Source organism: Xenopus laevis, chromosome 2L (assembly GCF_017654675.1).
Source record: "Xenopus laevis strain J_2021 chromosome 2L, Xenopus_laevis_v10.1, whole genome shotgun sequence".
Taxonomy (NCBI): domain Eukaryota; kingdom Metazoa; phylum Chordata; class Amphibia; order Anura; family Pipidae; genus Xenopus; species Xenopus laevis.
This window is the reverse complement of record NC_054373.1, coordinates 172996673-173020208: the sequence shown is the minus strand read 5'-3', so window position 1 is coordinate 173020208 and position 23536 is coordinate 172996673. Positions and strand designations below refer to the sequence as shown.

General features: G+C 36.5%; 1 protein-coding gene across 1 annotated transcript in view; it reads left to right on the top strand.

Annotated features, from left to right (window-relative positions):
* LOC108707575 (contactin-5) overlaps positions 1-23536 on the top strand; it is an 879452-nt gene that overhangs the window by 641855 nt on the left and 214061 nt on the right. The window contains exons 9-10 of the mRNA XM_041582695.1: positions 3803-4006; positions 20487-20589. Coding sequence (XP_041438629.1) covers positions 3803-4006; positions 20487-20589 — 307 coding nt within the window. The remainder of the gene's footprint in view (positions 1-3802; positions 4007-20486; positions 20590-23536) is intronic.

Below are 23536 nucleotides of genomic sequence, written 5' to 3'. Positions count from 1 at the left end.
TTGCAAAAAAAAAAAAAAAAACAGTTTGCACCATGAGATAGAACTTCCTTTCTTCTTATCTCAGGGGATGCCCTTGAACCTTTTAAAATTATCTTACAAAGAGAACATAACCCGTACTTAAGCCCCTGATTTAAACAAGCTCAACTTCACCAACCTTTACTCATCACTGAGACCCTCCATACTCTTTATCAGCTTAGCTACTCCACTCTTTTTTGAGTTTTTATGCAATATACTGTTGTGATGGAGTCTTACCAGTGTTCCTTTCATGAATCTATATATTTAATACAGGACAAAGTAGTGGAAAATTGCCCAGGTTCCATTCATTTTGCATTTGCATCCAGGAAAATGCTAACTGTACAGGGTTCTATTATGAGCAAAACTTTTTCCTAGGTTTTGCCATGTATTGATGTGAAAAAACACCCTTAGTCTTCAATGTAATGTGTGCTGAAAAAGTTGCCCAGAAAAAGTTGTCCAAAAACGTCAGCTTGGTTGGAAAGAATCCCTAAGAAAAAATCCCATTGAATTTTTAGTGAATTGTTGCTGTTTTGTGACTTTTTCCAACACTTCCTGATTACTGATTGGGCAGACTGTGCCTGTGTGGCTTTAATTAGTGTTTTCTAGTCTATTATATTTAGGGTTCAGTCACTCTTGCCAAGTACTTTTAATATTACAAAGGCAAAATCAATCATTTCCCATGTGCCTCTTACTGGATGAACCATCTTTAGCTTCAGCAGCACAAATATAATATACAATACAAGTAGTTTAAAGATGTATCAAATGAAACTGAACATTCATCTTATTACATTATATTTATAGTGAATAAAGTACCCCCTCTTATAAATTATAAGGATGTTATAAGTTACCAAGGAGTTTCATGACCATATAAAAACACGAGGCCAAAGGCCGAGTGTTTTTACACAGGTCGTGGAACTCCAAGGTAACTTCTAATATCCTCAAATTTCGCAACTGGGGGTACTTTATTTATTATAATACACAACTTTCAGTGAGTCATGTGCCAGAAATGACATCACTACTCACCGTTTATAACTGATGACATCAGAACTCACCATTTATAAGGAAATAATTTACAAGATATTCATGGCTTTTGTGTATTATATACCTATATATATATATATATATATATATAGATAGATAGATATATAGATATATAGATATATATATATCTATATACATATATATATATAGATATATATATATACTCCACCCGTATCCCCCACTCTCCAATAGTGGCCCCATACCCTCCACTCTTCCAGGTTAGGCCCCTTTTTTTATTCAAGTCCTGGCTTGAAGCCTTGTCCTAGTCCTTACCTGTCACTGGTTCCATCACTTACGGAGTTCCCATAGGAAACTAACTCCACTTTCCTCCTTGATGGGGCCACAACTGCCCTTACTAAATACCCTCACTGCCTCATGCACCTAGTGCTCGCTCACTTTAAATCTTTCCTGTTCTAACTTCTCCTAAACTAAGCCGTTGGGTCTTACTTACCCTTCCAGCCACGCCCTCCTATCAAGTGGCTTCACTTGGGCGGTGCACCTCCTTTTATATCCTTCTCTGTCCCATAGTGGCCTCTGGTGGCTGGGATAAAAACTACACCTAAAATTAAATTAAAAAACTCTTCTGCGATCTAACGGTGATTCCCAGAAATTAAATCCAACACACTTAAACATATGTACATTTTACATACATGCACATTTTGCCACACAAAAGATTACAATATTCCCACACATAACACTCATCATCACTTCACACCCCCTTACACCCTAGTCCAAACCATCCAAAATAGCCCCAGACCATTATCCATCCTCCACCAAAACATTTATTCAGCATTATGTATTCAAGCAGTTAAAGTTCTCCTGGAATCTGCCAAATCCAGACTTATCCGTCAGTCTGCCTCTTGGTGAAATATTATTTATTATGACTCCAAAGAACATGACCCCACTGCTCCAGAGTTCTGTGGTGGTGACCTTTATGCCACTCGAGCTGATATTTGACTTTGCATATGGTGATGTTATATAGAGTATGTATGCATCTTGCTGTGGCATTGCTTATAGAGAAAGTTTGGAACTCAGAAGTGAGTTTTCCAGCTGAGGACATGGGGTTAAAGCTGAGCACTAAGGAGTACCCCTTCTAACCCATAGGGGGTGATTTACTGAACTCCAAATGCAAAAATCCTTATTTTTTTAAATTTATTTTTTAAATAAAATCGACTTTTGAAAAATCACAAATTTTTAGGAATTTATTAAACCTGGAGGATGGAAAAGTCCTTATTAGAAAATCTGGCATCTCAGACCTGTTGAGGTTGAATATAAGTCAATGGGAGAAGTCCCAATGATTTTTTGATGTGCGCTGGGGTTCGTGCAATACCCTGAAGTTTTTGGATTTTTCGGACAAAAAAACATAAGAGTTTTTTTGGGTAAAAATTTGAAAAAAAAATGTGAAAATCTGATTATTTTTTTTTCCGCAAAGCAAATTTTTGGGAACATGTCATAATAAATAAGCGTAAAAAAACAGAGCGGATTTGATCGGAGATTGTAGCAGAAAATGTTAAGATAAAATCGGACTTTGATAAATAACTCCCATAGTGCTCTTGCACTTCTGCCCTATAATTAATCTCTGTTGTATTCATATTGTATTTTTGTAATGCATAATCCAATGAACTGCTTTTTAAGTGTTTGCTACCCAAATAATGTAATGTACACATATTTTGCAAAGCATAACTGCCATGCCATTTCATAGTTAAGGCAGTCAAATATCTTTATCTGACTTCAATGCCTTTTGAGAAATCCCTCATAGTGAGAACTCATGGTGGTTTTATTTCCTGCCGAATGCAGTGTGACACGGCAATCTCCTATAATAAATGACTAATTCCCAAAGGTCTGGCAGCAGAACACCCCATGCTGTGGTTCTGATACAAATCTTGCATTATACAGTGCAATTTTCATGTCAGCTCTGACTAAATGACCCGCTATATTGCTGCTTAGTTTATATATCTATGTTTGCCAGATTAATATCAAAAAAACCCTTTTCAAAGGTGAAGAATTCTATATACAGAAAATGTCAATGCTAATTTGTGAGTGGGGAAAATAAGTTTCCATTAAGGGTACCTGGCCTATAGACTAAACTTATTTGAAAAAAAACTAGAGGGTGATGGGGGGGTGTATTTACAATATGCCCACAATCTTCTTCACATTTTTAATTAGATTTTTTTCTGTGGATAGTTTTAATTTGATTATTACTGTCGCCCATGTCTTTGTAAAGGTAAATTCGTTGTTATTTTTCACAATGTGAACACTGCTTGCTGCCCCATGAAATATGCATGCTTAGTTCTAAATACCGTATATACTCGAGTATAAGCCATCCCGAGTATAAGCCGAGGTACCTAATTTTACCTCCAAAAACTGGGAAAGCTTATTGACTTGAGTATAAGCCGAGGGTGAGAAATGCAGCAGCTTCTGGTAAGTTTCAATCAAAAAGGTGCCGGCGACCATTCTTGGACGCCAGCGTATATTCTTGGAGACTATTCTTGGACGCCTGTGACTATTCTTGGATGCTGGCGACTATTCTTAGGCGCCGGCGACTATTCTTAGACACCGGCGACCGGTTTTGCGCTTGACCCGAGTATAAGCCGAGGTAGCGTTTTTCAGCATATTTTGGGGGCTGGAAAACTCGGCTTATACTCGAGTATATACGGTATACTGTTTTTTATTTTGGTTTATTTGTTTCCATCATGCCTTATGCCTTCTATAAATACAAGGGTTTCTCTCCCTGCTTCTGTTTTAGAGCTCATCTACAGTTGGGTTTTCAATGAGTTTCCTTCGTTTGTGGCTGAAGACAGTCGACGCTTCATCTCCCAGCAAACAGGGAATCTTTACATTTCCAAAGCACAGGCATCTGATGTCGGCAGCTATATTTGTCTAGTGAAAAACCCACTGACTAATACAAGAGTCATGAGTCCACCAACACCGCTGACTCTACGCAATGATGGTGAGTGAGTCCCTCTACTGTACAAAGGGTATGAAATTAATTAGTGCCATTGTAATAACTAATACAGGTATGGGACCTGCTATCCAGAATGCTCGGGACCTGGGGTTTTCCGTATAATGGATCTTTCCAAATTTGGATCTTTATACCTGGAGGGTGGCCATTCAAGGTCAGATTAAAGCTGCCGTTTTCGGTTCTTTAGACAAATTTGGCATCTTATCTGCCGTGTAGGGGGCATTCCGACAGGTCTCCTGATCGTTATCAGGATAAAAATTGTCCAGATATCGATTGGGAGCGGTTGATTTTTTTTGGTGATCGAGGACTGCATTATCTAGTTGATGTGGTCCTCGTCACGTCTGCCCCCGTTTACTTTGTTGCAATCCGATCGCTTGGACCTAGAGCCGAATGATCAGATTAAACCCGATATCGCCCTGCCTTTGGTGGGCATATATCGGGTTAAGATCTGCTTGTTTGGCAACCTTTAGCATAGGAAAAAAAATTTAAACATTAAATAATCCCAATAGGCCGGTTTTGCTTCCAATAAGGATTAATTATATCTTAGTTTTGATCAAGTACACGCGACTGTTTTATTATCACAGAAAAAAAGGAAATACTTTTTAAACTTTTGGATTATTTGGATAAAATGGAGTCTTCTAATAATTCTGAGCTTTCTGGATAATGGGTTTCCAGATAATGGATCATAAACGTGTATATGGCATGGAATATAAGAATGGCAGTATGATTATTAATTATAGCTTAGTTTAATCAAGTACAATGTACTGTTTTACTACTATAGAGAAAAAGGATTTTGATTATTTGGATAAAATGGAGTCTATGGGAGATGGCATTTCTGTAATTCAGACCTTTCTGGATAACAGGTTTCAAGATCATGCATCCAATACTTTCACTGATAAACATATACAAGTAATGATTTAATGCAAATTCTTTCATAATAAATAGTGATGGGCGAATTTGGGGCATTTCGCTTCACTGGCAAATTTTCAAATTTCCTCTGAAATTCGCGGAAATGCAAAAAAATCTGAGAAATCTTGTTTTTGACGCCGGCGTCCATTTTTTTTTGATGACAGCAAATTCTCGCGAATTTATTCGCCGGTGGTGAATCGCAGGAATTTGCCACGAATTTGCGACTGCTGAATAAATTCGCCCATCACTAATAATAAACCTTTCAGGCCACAATTCATGATTTTGCTTATAAAGCCATGTAAAATAGGCTGTTTCTACTTTGTATTCATTAGTATGGACATCAGCCTGAAACAGTTCTACTGTAGAGATACCTAACTTGTGGTACTCCAGCTGTCGATGAACTACAATTTCAAGCCTCATGCTGGGAGTTGTAGTTCTGTAACAGCTGGAGTGCCAGGGGAAAGCAATCACTCCTGCATGGATAATGAGCCTCTGTGCATAATGAGGCTCTTAAACCTTCCTAGCTTCATCTCTCATGCAGTAAATGTCTATGAACAGGATTCCTGTGTAGCTTTTTGCACATTATGTCATCACTTAACGTCAAATATTCCTTTACTTTCTTATTGAACAAATTAGGATGATCTTCCATTGTTCCCTTTCATAGGCATAGACCTTTGTGGCTACAGCTTATTGTATGCATAGAGCATTCCTTTTCTGCATAGTTGACTGTAAAGCTATTGCCGTGGCCATTCATATAGACCAAAGAAGAATATAATTAAATGAGAAGGAAAAAAAATTCATTTAAATGCATGTATTAGTCGATTGCATGTAATCCAATGTATTCTTTGAAGCAGAAGTCCTGGTTTTTATTGCAAGGTATTTTTCTACTACTTATGTTCGGCCATCTTTTATTGGTTGTTGAAGAAATTCCCTTCTGCTCTGCCATATTCGGTGATTCCTTAGTTAAATGTATTCAGCCACCAATTACAAAAAATATGGGTAGTTTAAAGGACCAGTAATAGAGTAATAGCAGGAAATGAACAGATACTACAAAAGCTCTTCCACAGAAGTTTGTTCTAGTCTGCATTCTTAGAAATTCAGCAATATTTCTACACGACGCAAGCATTTAAAAAAAAAATCTGTGAATATATTTGGATTTTTCAAGATACTAAATTTGGATTTGTCAAGATACTAAATAAAAGAAGTCCAACAGATCTGACTGCAATGAAAAAAAAAAAAAAAAAACAAGTATAGAAATAGTAGGCCAAGTCAAATTAGGACGTGTTAATGAATTGAGGGTATTTTTTTGTCTTCGAGGCTCTTTCAGCAGTGGTCATTAACGATACATTTTAATTATTATACTTTTTATATAGGACTTATCCTCCATGTACAGATTTTTTTATTGAGCCCAATATGAGCAAAAACATGGGCTGTAAAAGCAAAAAAAAGCAAAAACATACAACATGGACTTAGACTTAAAAAAAGTCCATAAAACTCCAAGGTCACCAGCCAAAAGTCACAAAGTGAAACTGAAGTCTGAAGAGCTGCCTTTGAGGCAAACAGCATGCCGGGCTCTCCCCCCCCCCCAGCAGAAAAATATTCTGAGGGCCTGGCATGCATAGGGACTCCTACATGCACCCAGACCCCTGGCCAATCGCCCGCTCACTCAGGCATGAACGCATCAATTTAAAGAAAAAGAAGGAGGCAAGGAGGGGGATTTCAACACTATAGAGGAAACAGACTCTGCCGTCTGGCCTCCCCTTTTCCCTGGGCCCCTCCTCGCAACCGCTGGGTCTGCTTCCTCTATAGTTACACCAGTGGTCTGAGGACTAGGGCAGATCCCTTTGTCCTGACCTCCCTGGACAAAAGGCCTGTAGAAGGCAAGGGTCTTCAGACTCCACAAGGGTAGGGGGGGTTCTGTTTTCTCTTCCCCTTCAACCCACAAGGCATATGAAGGGTCGGGAACATTAATGGCATTTCGTAGGGAGAAGATTAATAGCCGCACATCTGCCCACTAGACCAGTGCATATGACACAGGGGTCTATTGCACCAATCCTTATCCTTAAAAGTGCCTAAAAAAAGATTTAAAAAAGTGCCACAAGGGGTATAAATAAATAGATAGACTTTACAGATATTGTACATCATTGACATCAATCCCTGCCCTGTGGAGCTTACAATCTAACGTCCCTATCACATTCATATACACTAATGTCCAGATAACCTGCCTGTATGGGTTTTGGAGTGTGGAAAAATGGAAAATGAAATGAAGGTATAAAATGCACATATTGAACCATAATACTTCACCATACTGAGTATGTAATGGGTAATAAATAGAATATAAACCTAATGTATACATCAAATGCATTTCTGCCCTTCACCCTTTAAATGCCACTACATTCTATTGGGTATTACATGACCTTCATTTGCTCTTCTGGGTCTTAGTAATGAAATCCTACCATCCCCATTCATTTTACCTGGTTCAGTGGGCAGCCCAAGAGGGACTGATTTGAGAAATACACCTCTCTCGCCTAATCTTCACAACATTTTAATCTATGAAAATAGAAAGCGATAAATCTCCATGTCAAATGCTGCAAAGATTGTGTGAATTTTGCTGTTATCAATCTTTTTTTTTATTCCTCCTATATGTCCCATTGGGGAACTTATCTTCACGATACAAAGCAAATGTAATAAAAAAAAAAAAAAACATTTAAAAAATCCTTCAGTGGCTTTGGAATAAAAGGAATACTTTGGTTGTTCAGTAATGTCCTTGACAATCTTAGCTTTTCATACAATTCAATTTCACCTCCAGCAGGCTAATAGACAAACAATGTAATATTATATCTAAAAAGATTAGAGATCTCATTGTATAATGATAATGCATTATGAGATTAACTTCAGTAACATTGTTTAATTATTTTGCATTACCTTAATCACTAATAAAGTTTATAGGGAAAAATACTATGTTTGGATCAGTAAATTAACCTTTGGTATTGAATACAGTAATTATTTTTTTTTTTTTAGGAAAATATTTGATTTTCTAAAATAATTTCCTTTCTTGCTTTCTTCATCTTAATGTCTACATGCAGAACTATCCCTTTAGCCTTTTCTGCAGGGACAATCTCTGCTCTTCTAAAGTATCACTAATATGTTAGTTGGACCAGTTTTATCACTTACCCATTTATTAACAATCAGATTTTTAATATTTCCACGAATCTATAAAAATTTGCGGTTTTCCTATTTTTCTTAAAAGCTCTATAAATTCGAGATTTATTAAAAAACCCTAAAAACTCTAATACAAAAAATGCAGGTTTTTGAAACCACGACTAAACTTTTTCTCTAAAACTATGAATGTTATGGCACGAATAAAAAAAGCACGAATGTAAAATAACGCTGATCTATGCGCTAAAAAGCACGAATCCATCTAAAACCTCTAAAAATTACAGTTTTATGGACAATTCCTAGTGAAAAAAAATCTGAAAACCTTTAAGGGGCAGATTTATCAAGGGTCAAATTTCGAAGGTAATACTTCGAAATTCCACCATCGAATTGGAATACTTTGACTTCAAATATTGAAGTCAAACTTTTTTTTACCGAAATTGACCATTTTCCTAAGTAAAATCGTTCAATCGAACGATTAAATGGATTGAATGATTTTTCTTCGACTTCAAAAAACTTAGAAAACTGCTCTAGAAGATCCCCATAGGCTAACATAGCACTTCGGCAGGTTTAATTTGGCGAAGTATTTCGATTATCGAATGGTTGAATATTCAAACTTTTTTACTTCAAATCGAATTCAAAGTCGAAGTCGTAGTATCCTATTCGATGGTCGAAGTATCCAAAAAATTACTTTGAATTTCTCATTTTTTTTACTTCGAAAATTCCCTAGAATTCACTTCAATAAATCTGCCCCTAAAAGTCTGAATTGATTTAAAATAGTCTAATTTAAAGCACTGCGTATCTTGACAGCGCTATATAAATAAATGATGATGATAATTGGATCAAAGCCACTCCCATTGAGTTATATAGGACTTTAAACAACTTTGACCTTGACAACTTTTACCTGGCGAAGTTTTGTTTTAGAGGTTTTCTTGATTTTTACACTTAATAAATCTCAAATTTTTTGAGCTTTTTAAAAAAATAGGAAAACCACAAATTTTTTGTATGTATGTGAAGATTCTCATTCATCCAGGTCATGGTATATCTGTAAAAATAAGTCAAATCAACTGGACTTGCTGTGTTTTCCTTGAAGACGTTTCACCAGTCATCCAACTGGCTTTCTCAATTCTGAATAACTTGTAAATAGGATCTTCCTTCAAGAATATATCCTCGAAGGAAGATCTTAATTACAAGTTATTCTGAATTGAGAAGGCCAGCACAGCACACAGCACAGCAAGTCCAGTTGATTTGACTTATTTTTACAGATACAGAAATTTCTAGAGAGTCATAGAAAAAAAAAGAAAAAATCAATTGTTAGAAAATGGGCCCCTTAGAGGTTTTCAGATTTTTGTTTTGCTAAGTATTGTCTAAAAACTAGAATTTATAGGTATTCGTATTTTTTTTTTTCAGATTGCTCAGGGCTTTTTTTTCATTCATGCTTTTTAATAAAAAAAATTAAATTTCATAAAGTGAGCTTAGTCATGGTTTCAAAAATCACTAAAATGAGACTGTGGATAAATCGGCCTCTGTGAGATTAAAAATGATGTAAAACTGCAATGTCAACAAGCAAGATTCCTTTCTTCACCCAAAGGAAAAGTTCCTGAACCTGAAGGAGGATCCTGTAATTAGGAATAATAAAAACAACTATTAAATGGGGATCTATTCAATTAAAATTTAATATAAGCTTCATCTGACTGAACTAAAAAGCTTTCTAAATATAATCAATTTAATATTCTGTACTGTTTATTAATTTATGTACTGTATGTTTATTAATAAAGTTACTCTTCACTCTCCCTCTTTTAGCAACCTTCATTATCGCTTTATTCAGGAGGTGGAGTCAGTTTTTGATTTATTCAGGAGGTGGAGTCAGTTTTTGATATGTTAGGTCTAGTACATCCTTTGGGTGGGTTTTGCCTAGAATTTGTATTAGAGCTCACTATTTCAAAATTAACAGCATGATTGTTTATAACATAAACGGTACAGAATTTTTGATTGATCATATCTAGAAAGTTTCTTTCAGTGAGATTTAGTTTATATTTCCTTTTAATTTTCATGATAGTTCCCCTTTAAATGGGCCTTTAGTTGGTTTTCCATCAAAACTAATAACAGGCTCCTCAGCTGGATTTTTATAGGTTTACGCAATGTTACAAGATGAACAATATAAAAGGTTGACTGGGGAACTGGCAGCTATGCTCTCAATCTCAGCAAGGCACCCCCGCTCCAGGTGTAGGATATATGCAAATCAACAAAAGGGCTGAGAGAAAGCAAACGAAGAGGCAGAACTTGCTGCTAAGTGCTCTTTATTGCACACAACATGTTTCGGGCCCAAAGCCCTTTATCAAGTGTGATGTAATTATGTGATTAATTACACATTAGGGGTCATTTAAAATGTGGAAGACAGGGTAAAAAGTGCAAACAATTTATGTGTTTTTGCACTTTGCATCCTGCCTTATATGCTAGTTAAACTACCACAGGATTCTGTGCTCAATTTCAGACCACAGAAATTGGTGGCCACTTTCATGAATACAGCACCGCCTGAGCTCAGCAGCACTGTATTCATGAGGGGCAGAGGGGAGCCATGCAGGCATCCTCCCTCTGTTCCTCTAACCATCTGAAACAATTTTCAGCCAGTCCTAAGCAGAAGAGCTCTTTGAAAGAGTGCTAAAGAGGGCAACTTTTAAAATGCCATTAGGAAAGGACCACATTAGGCTGTTAATGTTCTCTTAATGTTCTCTGACAATGTAATGACCTGTGTTTTAATCCTGTGGACCAATTGACCAGGGTTCCCCATATGAGCATATCAGTGTATGGCTCACTTTACACACTGTGATAAAGATATTCTTTAACCTTCACATCACACCATCTTTAGTTTCCTTTCCTCTGAAAGTGTTACCAGAGTTTTATGTTTTTCCTTTATATGTTTTTGTGATCTCTGACTCTTGCTGTATCCAAGCAATTACTTCTGACTAGCCTTAAAGTATTGGGAAGGGAAGAAATACCATCAATGATAAATAGACTTGGCTCGCAGCAAAAAAATTTATGTACATCTCCCTTAAGGTTTTTGAAAGTACTGAAAATATAAATGTAATTCAATCTTGTCATAAAAAGGGTCGCACAATAATTCAGCTTTGATGATCTCAGTAGGCTTTAAGATAACCAGTAATTTTCTTTAAATATCTTCTTATCAATCTGTCAAAAATAACTAAAGCACATACAACACAAGTATCTATCTATCTATCTATCTATCTATCTATCTATCTATCTATCTATCTATCTATCTATCTATCTATCTATCTATCTATCTATCTATCTATCTATCTATCTATCTATATCATCAGCATCATCATCATCTATCATCTATCTCTGTTGGTCTGTCTCTCTGTCTCCATATCTTTCCATCTCTCTCTCTCTCTGTCTCTCTCATTCTTCATCTCTCTCTCTCTCTCTCATTCTTCATCTCTCTCTCTCTCTCTCTCTCTCTCTCTCTCTCTCTCTCTCTCGCTCTCTCTCTCTCTCTCTCTCCTTGTCTATCTCTCTATCTAATCTCTCTGCCATCACTATCTCTATCTGTCTCTCTATCTCTTAATTTCTCTCTGTCTCTCTCATTCTTCATCTCTCTCTATCTCAAGCTCAGCTGAACATATACAAGCTAGGGACGGATTTTTATAATTAACATCTATTTATAACATATACTGCATTGGCTTTAGTAAATCACATGGACGTTTTCCTTAGTGTGAATGATGTCACTTCTGGCAAATCAGTGCACATGGCTCCAATAACAGCACTAGCTTGTGATACCCTAGAAGCCAGTCAGCTGTGCACTGTATATACAGTAGGCACAACATGCTAAAGGAACAGTGGAATAACACCCCCCTCAAGGCAGGTTTGAATGCCAGAAATTCCTTGCACTCTACACAAATTAACCCAGGGCAGTTTCACGGGTTAATAACATAGATTGGGACCTAGACCTTTCTAGGATGTCTACTCACAGTGCATTTCACCAGTGTATAATAATCTCTGCTCAGTGGAATCCAAGTTACTCTTTTACACTACCCTATCAGTGACTGTGCAGTATCAATCTGGAAGCCTCCCTTAATGAAAAAAACTCTGTGTTTGCCCACTACCCCTTCCCCATTCTCATACCTCACGCCTACCCCTATTATAGAGACAATAAAGACATCCAGGATGGGATGAATACAGGTCACAGCTTTTATTAAAAATAAAGGAAGATAAGAGACATATAAACAGCAACAAAATGCAACATTTTAAACCAGTAAAATTAACAGTATTACATGTTATACCCCCCAATGGACTAGGGGTACAACATGGGGGTACTAGGAAAAAAAAACACTTTCACCACCAACACTGGCTGCCTTCTGAAGCAGTGTAAGGTGGGCAAGTGAGAGAAGGTCAACTGTAGTACACCATCCTCCTAGGACCCTTGTCCCAAGAGATTACCATCAACCTTTTGAAACCCTCGTGCCAAATCCTGAGGCCGAGCCCCCACCCCCTGGCAAGCATCCACCATGAGCTGTGACAACATAACCATGTCCCAACCCACCCTCTTCCATGTGGTACCAAAGAGGAGATTGGACAGCACAATGTTTCTTGCTCCAGAAGGTAAACAAGGCCTCGACTTCTGTTTTACCCACTAATATCATTCCCTAACCTGACCTCACTTTCAAACCCTCTCCAACTGATTCCTTTCCTTTTATTATTAACCCTCCATTTTCTGGCCTGCCCTTCCTAGCACAGTCAAAGCATTGCCCTTAAAGATACGGAGCCCACTTTATCATCAACTGGTTAATCCCTTAGGGGCAAATTTATCAAGGGTCAAAGTGAAAATTCTAATTTTTGAGTTCTTTTATGGCCAAATTTGACTAGGGAATTCTAATTTGATTTTCGAGATTTATCATGCACTGGCCCTTTAAAAACTCAAATTCGACTATTCGCCACCTAAAACCTGCCGAATTGCTGTTTTAGTCAATAGAAGACATCATGGGATCAATTTGGAGTTGTTTGCAGCCTTCCTGACATTCAAGTTTTTTTTGGAGAACATGCGGTTGGGTTAACAAATATTAATAAATTTGCCCCAGGCAAACAATGCCTTTTAGAAATACACATATATTTCTAAGTGTACCTTCCTCTTCATGGGGCACTATACAATGGGAGGCATGCCGTTAGTTCTATAGTTAAATATTATACACTACAAAACAAATTAGACTGCTGAAATGCCGTGGTCCAAATATTTTGTAAAAAAACAACAACATACCAGCTGATTGTTTTGGATATTATACCTGAAAACCTTTGATATTAACAATGGTGGGAAATATCACTCTGTGACATATTTTTCAAATTGGTCTGAACTTTGAAGGGATTAGCCTGTCTCACACAATGTGGAATTTTCTACAGTTGCTTTTCCTCTAAAAGGGATCATTAGCGGATCAGTTTTCATAGCCTCCCGCAGAAAACCCTCTTTCAAATTTTGTTAGATTTTAAAAAGGTAATTTAAATATTTATTTCCTAACTGCATTTCTATAAGCCTTACTAAAACCAAAGCAAATAAATCACTATGTATCCCCAGCCTTAGACACATGCTTCAGTTTGTTCTATAACAATAAAGCAACAGATGCTTTTGTACAGTATAATATAGCTTTAGTGTAGTGAAATGTGGACATCCATATACAGGTATGTCTTTATTAGAGATGTTGGGGAAAGTGGCCACTTATTATTACAAATGTCCAAGGAAGCAAAATAAAGAGATCCTCTATTGCCATAGACATGCCTCTCAAATTGGATAAAAAAAATTAACATTTTTAATAGTTAGGACTTTTGAAGGCAATCCCACTTTAAAAAATGAAAAAACGCCAGCGTTTTTTTTACAGATTAATGGCATACGGGATATGATGTCACTGACATAAGATTGAGGAGGATGAAGCTTTATCTTATTGAGGAGGATGAAGCTTCATCTTATCAGTTTTACAGGTCTAAAGTGGCGAAGGAAACTCTGGCGAACATTGTGTTTAACACAAAGCCATCATGCCAATGAGATGCCACTACATCATTCATTGATACTGGCAATTCCATACTTTCTACTTGTCCAACAGTTTTTTTAGAAGGCTCTCTCCATACAGAATGAGTTTGATGAGATGATAGTGGAAGAACTCAACTGACCTGACCAAAACCTTTCTGAACACCTGAATATCAATACCAACTGTGAGCCAGGTCTAATCCCAAACATCGATAGCCAACCTTACTAATGCTCTTGAGACTGAAAAAATATGCTTTGTCTATTCTTTTAATTAAATAAAATGCATATTTCTTAGTTATATTTCTTATAAAAACACAACTGAGATTTTTTTTTGATTTTACACTACACCTATCATAACTACTATCAATTAGCTGATTTAGCTAATTAGCTGATTTTTTAACTAGAGATAAAAAAACAATTCCAACCCTTCACCCTTTGTTGTGACTGTTTTACAAATAAGCAAATGTCCATTATACAGTGGCATGATGTGTGCACTTTTAAGATAGTTTTCTACCTCACAAGGACCACTCCATGTTTCAGTTCAGGCTCCATCCTTGTTTGCCAAGGGGGTAACATGCAGGTGACAACAGGTAACTAGTTATTTTTCTCATAAACCTGACAATTGTTTTGCTTTTACACTTAGGGGGTTAGTTATTAAAGTCTGAATGCTAAAAACTTGAACAAGCCGAGTGTTTTTACTATAAATTCCAAAGTCCTGTAGAAGTCAATGGTAGAGGTCCTATTTGCAATTTGAATATATTATTGTCTGCACTGGGGTTCGTACGATAATCCTAACATTTATGGCTTTTCTGCTGATTTCACGATAAATTTGGACTTTTTGGGCGTCAAATCTGAAAAATTCTGATTTTTTTTCACAACAATCTGAAAAATTTGTGGTTTTCATGTGACAATCTGAAAAAGTCAGATTGATAAATAAGGTTAAATCATGGATTCTAGTTTGGTTGGACTTTTTTTTCATTTAAAAAAATCAAAAAAAAAATGGATTTTGATAAATAACCCCCTTTAATATCATTACTACCATTACTACCATCAATTAGCTGATTTAGCTAATTATTTAACTAGAGATATTCACCTCTATAAAAAAAGTCCCACCCTTCACCCTTTGTTGTTACAGTTTTACAACTAAGCAGATGTCTATTATACAGTGGGATTATAATTGCACTAGAATTAGCTAAATATTTTGCTGTGTTTCACTGAGAAAAATGGCCATAGACTCTAATGGATAGTAAAAAAAAATGTTGCACCATTTGAAAATTGTTGCGCAAAAAAACCTCAAATGACTTTAATTTGTTTGGCAAATGTTTTGCTATTTCATGAATGTGGGAGCACAGGAGCAGATCATGTAGACTAATAACATATTGAGGGCTCAAGCTTGGGGGCTGATTCTCTATGGGTCGAATATCGAGGGTTAATTAACCCTCGATATTCGACTAGGAATTAAAATCCTTCGACTTCGAATATCGAAGTCGAAGGATTTAGCGCAAATACTGCGATCGTACGATCGAAGGATTATTCCTTCGATCGAACGATTAAATCCTTCTAATCGAACGATTCAAAGGATTTAAATCCAACGATCGAAGGAATATACTTCGATCAAAAAAAGTTAGGCAAGCCTATGGGGAGTCCCCATAGGCTAACATTGAGTTCGGTAGCTTTTAAATGGCGAACTAGGGGGTCGAAGTTTTTTTTTAAAGAGACAGTACTTTGACTATCGAATGGTCGAATAGTTGAACGATTTTTAGTTTGAATCCTTCGATTCGAAGTCGTAGTCGTAGTCGAAGGTTGAAGTAGCCCATTCGATGGTCGAAGTAGCCCAAAAAATACTTCGAAATTCGACGTTTTTTTACTTCGAATCCTTCACTCGAATTTAGTGAATCGGCCCCTTGGAGTGTTGGAACCAACCAATGTGGTATGTGATGTTAATATGCCCCTGATGGCACAGTGGCATCATTGTCTGTACGTATTCTGCACACTGGTTCAGTTGTAAAACAAGGAATGGAGGCAAGACCCGATACATAGTGGCAGATTTACATATGGTCGAATATCGAGGGTTAATTAACCCTCGATATTCGACTGCCAAATGTAAATCCTTCGACTTCGAATATCGAAGTCGAAGGATTTACCGCAAGTAGTTCGATCGAACGAAAAATCGTTCGATCAAAGATTAAATCCGTCGCATCGTTTTTTTCGAAGGATTTTAATCCATCGATCAAACGATTTTTCTTCGACCTAAAAATTGTTAGCAAGCCTATGGGGACTTTCCCCATAGGCTAACTTTGCACCACGGTAGGTTTTAGGTGGCGAAATAGGGGGTCGAAGTTTTTATTAAAGAGACAGTACTTCGATTATCGAATGGTCGAATATTCAAATGATTTTTAGTTCGAATCGTTCAATTCAAGTCGAAGGTCGAAGTAGCCAATTCGATGGTCGAAGTAGCCAAAAAAAACATTCAAACTAAGTATATGAGCCCCATAGTTTTTTGTATAATTAAAGAGAGGAAATATGTGATCACATAATTACTTCAGATTGATTTACAATAATAATCCAGCAATAAATTATATAAAGCTGTAACCAGTAAAGGACCCTGTTTAAGAAACTGCTACTGTAGTTAAAGTTTACTGCTTAACAATAGATTTTTAAACATCCCTGTGCCCTAAAGTTTGTGCCACTTGACAATTCATTGTTTTATCCAAACAGAATCATCTTCCGTTATCATTCCAGCCATGCATAATGCTACCCAACTCTTTTGTCTGATTTCCCAGTTCCCTGTTTCCAAACTGAACACAGCAATAATGGATTATATAAATGTTATTATGCTCTGGGCTGCCTAATTCTAACTAACAAATGAAACCAATTTCACAAACAAACTTCTGACATTTCTCACGGACGTCTGGGCCGTGACAATCAAAGGGTACATTTGTTACAAAGACAGAGATTAATACGGCCGCAAGAGCAAGAAAGAGTCTGTTGAAAAACAAATCTAAAAGAGGAAGATAAATTCTCTGTGCCTGAAAGTCTCCTGGGAAAAACAAGTTGTAGATGTGATAATCTATTTAAAGTGTGAAATGCTCCACAGACAAAAGGAAAGCAGCGAGTGCCTGTGAAACAAAAGAAGATCTCGGCAAACAGTTGATTTTGGTGACTAATGCATTATGGAACACGTGGAACAACATATTTTAAGTTACTAGAGAGGACACATCGTTGCATTGAAGTGTCTGCTTGTACAAGGATCAGTTTTGTTTCTTAATATAACATTTATAAGGACTATTCACAAAGTTCTTGGACAGTACAAGGTGCAAAGAACAGGTGCGATGATTTCTGTACCTTTGCACCCTGTCCTGCATTTTCCAGAATAAGATCCAGGTCTATAGACTCATAATTGAGCACAAAGATCGACATCTGCCCCATGAATGCAGCACTAACTTTGTTATATATACATCACCACTTGTGTCTCCAATCCCTCAATCTGACACTCATGTTCAGAGCAAGGTGCAGAGTGCAGCAAGACCCCAAGCACAAGTGCTCCTTGAGTGGGCTGCCATTGTGGCCCCTTAGTGCTCTATCACTTGTTCATTGTAAAGAAACATGCTTTCTTATAGAGCAAGAATCAGTGGCTTATGAGTAACATGTTGCTCATTACCTCCTTTGATGTTTCCTCCAGCGGTCTCTATGTCCTTTATTATACTGGGTTGGTGTCTAGTGATGGGCGAATTTATTCGCGGGGCGCGTATTCGCGACGAATTTGCGCGATTCGCCGCCAGCGATTATATTCTCAAAACGCCTGTGAAAATTCGCCCGAAAAAACTCTGTTTCGCGAATTTTGCGTGAAATTCTCAAATTTTCTGGCGAAGCGAAACGGCGCAAATTTGCCCATCACTATTGGTGTCAAATTGTAAAGGTATACAGACACAAGTACTGCCTTAGTGAAGACGTTTCACCAGTCATCCACCTGGCTTTCTCAATTCAGAATTGAGAAAGACAGTTGGGCGACTGGTGTAACATCTTCAAGAAAAACACAAAGGGGCACATTTACCTAGGGTCGAATATCGAGGGTTAATTAACCCTCGATATTCGACCATCGAAGTAAAAGGATTTACTGCTATTCCTACGATCGAATGATCGAAGGAATAATCGTTCGATCAAACGATTAAATCCTTCGAATCGAACGATTCAAAGGATTTTAATCCATCAATCGAAGGATATTCCTTCGATCAGGTTTTAGGTGGCGAACTAGGGGGTCAAAGAAATTGACACATTTTGTGAATTTTGCGTTTGTTTTTTTGACGCCGACGCCTGTTTTTTGACGCCAATGCCCATTTTTAACACCGCCGTCTGCTTTTTATTACGCCGGCGACTGTTCTTTTTGGACGCCGGTGAATTTTCGCGGTCGTTTCGCGAATTCGCGGCTGGCGAATAAATTGGCCCATCACTAATTCTGAAAAAAGAGATAGTACTTCGACTATCGAATGGTCGAATAGTCGAACGATTTTTAGTTCCAAACGTTCGATTCGAAGTCCAAGGTCGTAGTCGAAGGTCGAAGTAGCCCATTCGATGGTCGAAGTAGCCATATTCGACCATTCGAAATTCAAACTTTTTTTCCTCTATTCCTTCACTCAAACTAAGTAAATGGGCCCCAAAAGTCCAGTTGATTTGACTTATTTCTATAGATAAAACTTCTTGCAAGCTAGCAGTCCACATGTCAACAAAAAGCCAATCACATTTGGCACCCCATAGGAACATTTTCATACTTAAGTGCTCCCCAATACTATTTACATTTGAATTTGTCGTACAGGTAAAATGGTTCAGTTTATTTATAGCAACATGCCCTATATTTGTTGCTTTTTTAATATAAAGGGAATGGCATAGACTACTTTATGTTATTATTATATTTATAAAGTGCATGTTCTGCAGTCCTTTACATAAATTATTCCCATCAGTCCCTGCTTCAGTAGAGTTTACAGTGTAAGCTTCCTATCACATTCATACAGTACCTACACTAGAGTCAGTTGCATCAGGAGCCAATAAACCTTCATGTATGTTTTAGAGCAGGGGTGCCCAAAAGGAAAATTGGGATCTACCAGTAGACCTTTAGCTCTATAACAATATGCAGATAGCAGCAATTTTATGTGGTTTTGAATGAAAATGCTTTATATTAGTGGACAATTCTCCTTTAGAAATTACATCAAATGATATACTTGAAATGTAAGTTGGTTAGTTTGCTCTGTCGTATTTAAAAGGGAGCTGTCCCAAATTTATTAATACAAATTCAACTGTTAATAAAAACTTGAAAAATAAAATAGCTTCAATGTTGTAAATATAACTCCCACTGAAGCAATTTTTTTTTTCATTTTGATCTTCTGGATTTTCTTCTAATTATACTTTTCAAAAATTCAGGCTTTGAAATTTCAGATTTAAAAAAAATCAAGATTCCTTTGTTTTTCACCACAAATTTTTCCTGTGTAAAAAAAAGTTGATGTCAAATTTGAATAAATAAGGCCTGTGGTGTGCCTTGAGCCTGTATATGAACAAGGAACATTTTATTGTAACCACCACTTCATTAACATATTTATGAACATTCTAATTCACCTATTTGTAAAATTCAAATTCAAATTTGAGTTTCAGTTTTAACTCAAATTTTTGAGATTTATTAAGCACAAAAAACTTTAAAAAGAAATTATTAAAGTGTGCCTGCTGGCAAGTTTATGTAGAAGTCAATGGGAGGTGAATGAGCAAAATTCAAGCTACAGTATTTTTCAATTAGAGCTTTTGAGATCAATTTGCAATTTGCAGACTTGCAGACATTGAAAATGATGGGAAGTACATGATTTCACTTTGTTTTTTTTATGTTTTTACATTATTGAGTATTTGAAATTAGATTTTTTTATTAAATACATACGCCATTGAATATTCTTTATATTTTTTTTTGTTCAAAAAAGGAAATGCTTAAATATTTAATTCTATTTGGCTGACTTTGCCTGATCCAAATGTAAGATGTTACCCAGTGATCATTGCTAAATAGGCCAATATTACCTTCAAAATATAGTACAAATGGATATATTTGGTAATGAGCCAAGGCATTTTAGACTAAACGGCCTCTTTTCTTGTGAATTTGTAGTATTTTTTTCTTATTCTTTTATCTTTCCTTTCTAAATAATTGAACAATATTATACTGCATAAAATGGAATAAAATGATTTAACGCATTTTATAACTTGCAATTTCACTTTACAATCAAACTTTTTTTTTTTCCGCCTGTAATCATTTTTTTGAACAGTTGATGGAACCATAAAAAATTCTGACAGACTAAAAACGTGATATTAATTTTATGTTTAAAACGACTCTTTATTTCCCAGGTGTGATGGGAGAATATGAGCCAAAAATTGAGGTCCATTTCCCTTACACATTTACAGCTGCTCAGGGAACTACTGTTAAAATGGAATGTTTCGCACTTGGCAAGTAAGTATTTTTCATCAAATTATTAGCAACTGTTTATTAATATGTGGTTTTTTTCTGATCTTGCAGTAATCTCCAATTTTAGCTTAGCTCTTGGGCTTCGCAGCAAATGAATCACATCAGGATCACAAAGCCATATTATCTCAAGTATGCAGGAGATAATATCATAAAATGATGATGGATTTCTATGCAAGTGACCTGATGAACAAATTCTCAGTTGTGTTAATAATGGAAAAACACAGAGAATACTCATTTTAGTTTTAAATTGTAATGCTGAATTAAAAACATATGTTTAATACTTATATTCACAAGAGGTCTTTATTATTTACGGAGCTTTGACATGCAGTATTTAAAAAACAGTATATTTCATGTTGGTAAAAATTGCAAAAAGGCATTGAAGGGGAACTTAAACCCAAAAAAATAATTGTTGTAAACTTCAGAACTTTTGCAATTTACAATGATTTCCTATTATAAGTGGTTTCTGAGATATTAGCAGTTTTATACTGCTAGGTAGGCTTCCGTTCAACAGCTTTTTCAAAGGCCCAGAGTGTAAGTACACCTGTCTATGCACCTGTATTTAGTTAACCCTTGGGTTGCTCACTCTCAGTTAAGCCAAAATCCTGGTATTGGCATCTTAAAATATGACTCAAAAATCACTTAACATGGGAAATTAATTTAAAATCAGAGTATAATCCCTACTAAGTTTCCATCAGTTAATTGTATGGGGGTTTCCCCTTTATGTCAATTTGAATTTTTTAATTAATAAACAAGGTCAAATCTGACATGGGAATTTGGTTGTGTTTTTTTTTTTTTTTTATAAAATAATGAGATCAATTCTGAGTTTTGTAAATAACCACTTAATACAAATCAGTGATCTGGTTGGGTACTACAGGAAACAAGTCCTCAACAAAACTTAAGGGTTTTCAGAAGCCAGGGCTTCGATACTTCTGTTGAGGCTAGATACAGTACAGGTATGGGACCTGTTATCCAGAATGCTCAGAACCTGGAGTTTTCCGGATAACGGATCTTTCTGTAATATGGGTCTTCATGCTTTAAGTCTACTAGAAATTCATTTAAACATTAAATAAACCCAAAAAGACTGGTTTTGCTTCCAATAAGGATTAATAATATCTTAGTTGGCATCAAGTACAAGGTATTGTTTTATTATTACAGAGAAAAAGGAAATCATTTTTAAAAATTTGGATTATTTGGATAAAATGGAGTCTATGGGAGACAGCCGTTCCATAATTCGGAGCTTTCTGGATATCGGGTTTCCAGATAAGGGATACTATACCTGTATAGTCTTGGACTATGCAGTCAAATGCAGTCAAAATTTTGGAAGAAAGTTGCAGCATACGTAACCTAAACTCATTTGACTTCAATAGAGTGCAAGAACCAAAAATTTGCTATTTTTTCCATTTGCAAGTGATATCAATTGACTCTTAGGGGCCTATATACTAACATTCGGATTTCCTTTTGTTTTTCACAAATTGTATTTTTGTTCTCTAAAAAATAGTTTATTTTAATTTCTCTTTCAATAGCCTTCATGCCATTTCTGATTTTAGAGAAATAAGGGGGAATGTAATATGTTTGGCCATTGCAAACATTAGTGACCAAGACCATTTTAAAGGAATAGTTCAGTGTAAAAATATTACTGGGTAAATAGATAGGCTGTGCAAAATAAAACATGTTTCTAAAATAGTTTCTTACCCAAAAATGTCATCTATAAAGGCTGGAGTGACTGGATGTGTAACATAACAGAACCTCTAGAGGGACAAATTTACTAAAGGGCGAAGTGACTAACGCGGTTGAAAATTCACCAGCGTGACATCATTTCGATACTTCGCCAATTTACTAATGGTCTCTGGTGTAACTTTGCTAGCAAAGGAGATAGGCTCTAGCGGTACTTCGCTCCCTAAAGCCTGCCTAAGTTGTGCTCTGGCGAATGGACGTAACTACGCAAATTCACTAAGATGCGGATTTTATTGAATGTTACCTCTTGCGCCAGACTTGCCTTTGCGACCTCAGACCAGACGAATTGCAATAGAGTAGATAGGAGTTTCTCAAAAAATTGTTGAACATTTTTCTAAGTCCCAAAAAACGCTAGCGTATTTTTCAGGGTGATAGGCTGAAAAATAGCGTTAATTTTTTTCTTCCCCCCTACATTTCCTAACATATGGCACATAAACTATACACTGGGCTCATGTGTAGGGCAATATAACAACTTTATTTTATAAAGGTTTCCCGGGCTTGTGTAGTGTAATGTATTTTCTGCAACATATAAGTCCATTGAACTTTAACTTCCCGCTGTATGCAAATGAGGCAACACTAGCGCAACTTCGCTTTGCTTGCCGCAGTAACGCTAGCGCAACTTCGCCAGCATTCGGCGCCCTGGACGCAATTTTGGATTTTAGTGAATTAGCGTTGTCCTGGCGAATCTATGCCTGGTGAAGTGTTATGATGTGATTAAAGCCGTCGCTGGCGAATTAGTGAATTTGCCCCATAGAGTTTAATCATGGTTTCAAAAAGCTCTATTACCACTATAACTCGACCTTTAATAAATGGCCCTCTAAGAAAAAAAAACATGTGGTGAAATTCTAGAGGGGCCCACAAAAAAGTGCACCCGTTCTTGTTGTGCGTTGCTATGGGTGTCTAGACCTGCTACAAACTTTAATACTTTTTTTTACATTAACCCATTATACTGTATGTTACCAATGAAAGTATATTTATGGCCTCAACAGTAACAATTGCCTACAAACACAATATTTGTATATCATTAAGGCTTAGCTAACTATGAGGCCACATTGTTGGCCTGTAATTAATCCTAACTTGGAAATAAAAGCATTTCTGTTTCACTCGATATGATGTGCAATCACAAACTTTTCTCTTTGGAGGTGAGGTGTTAATAAGCAATCATTTTTCTCTTTCCTGTGAGTCGACACTTCTGTTT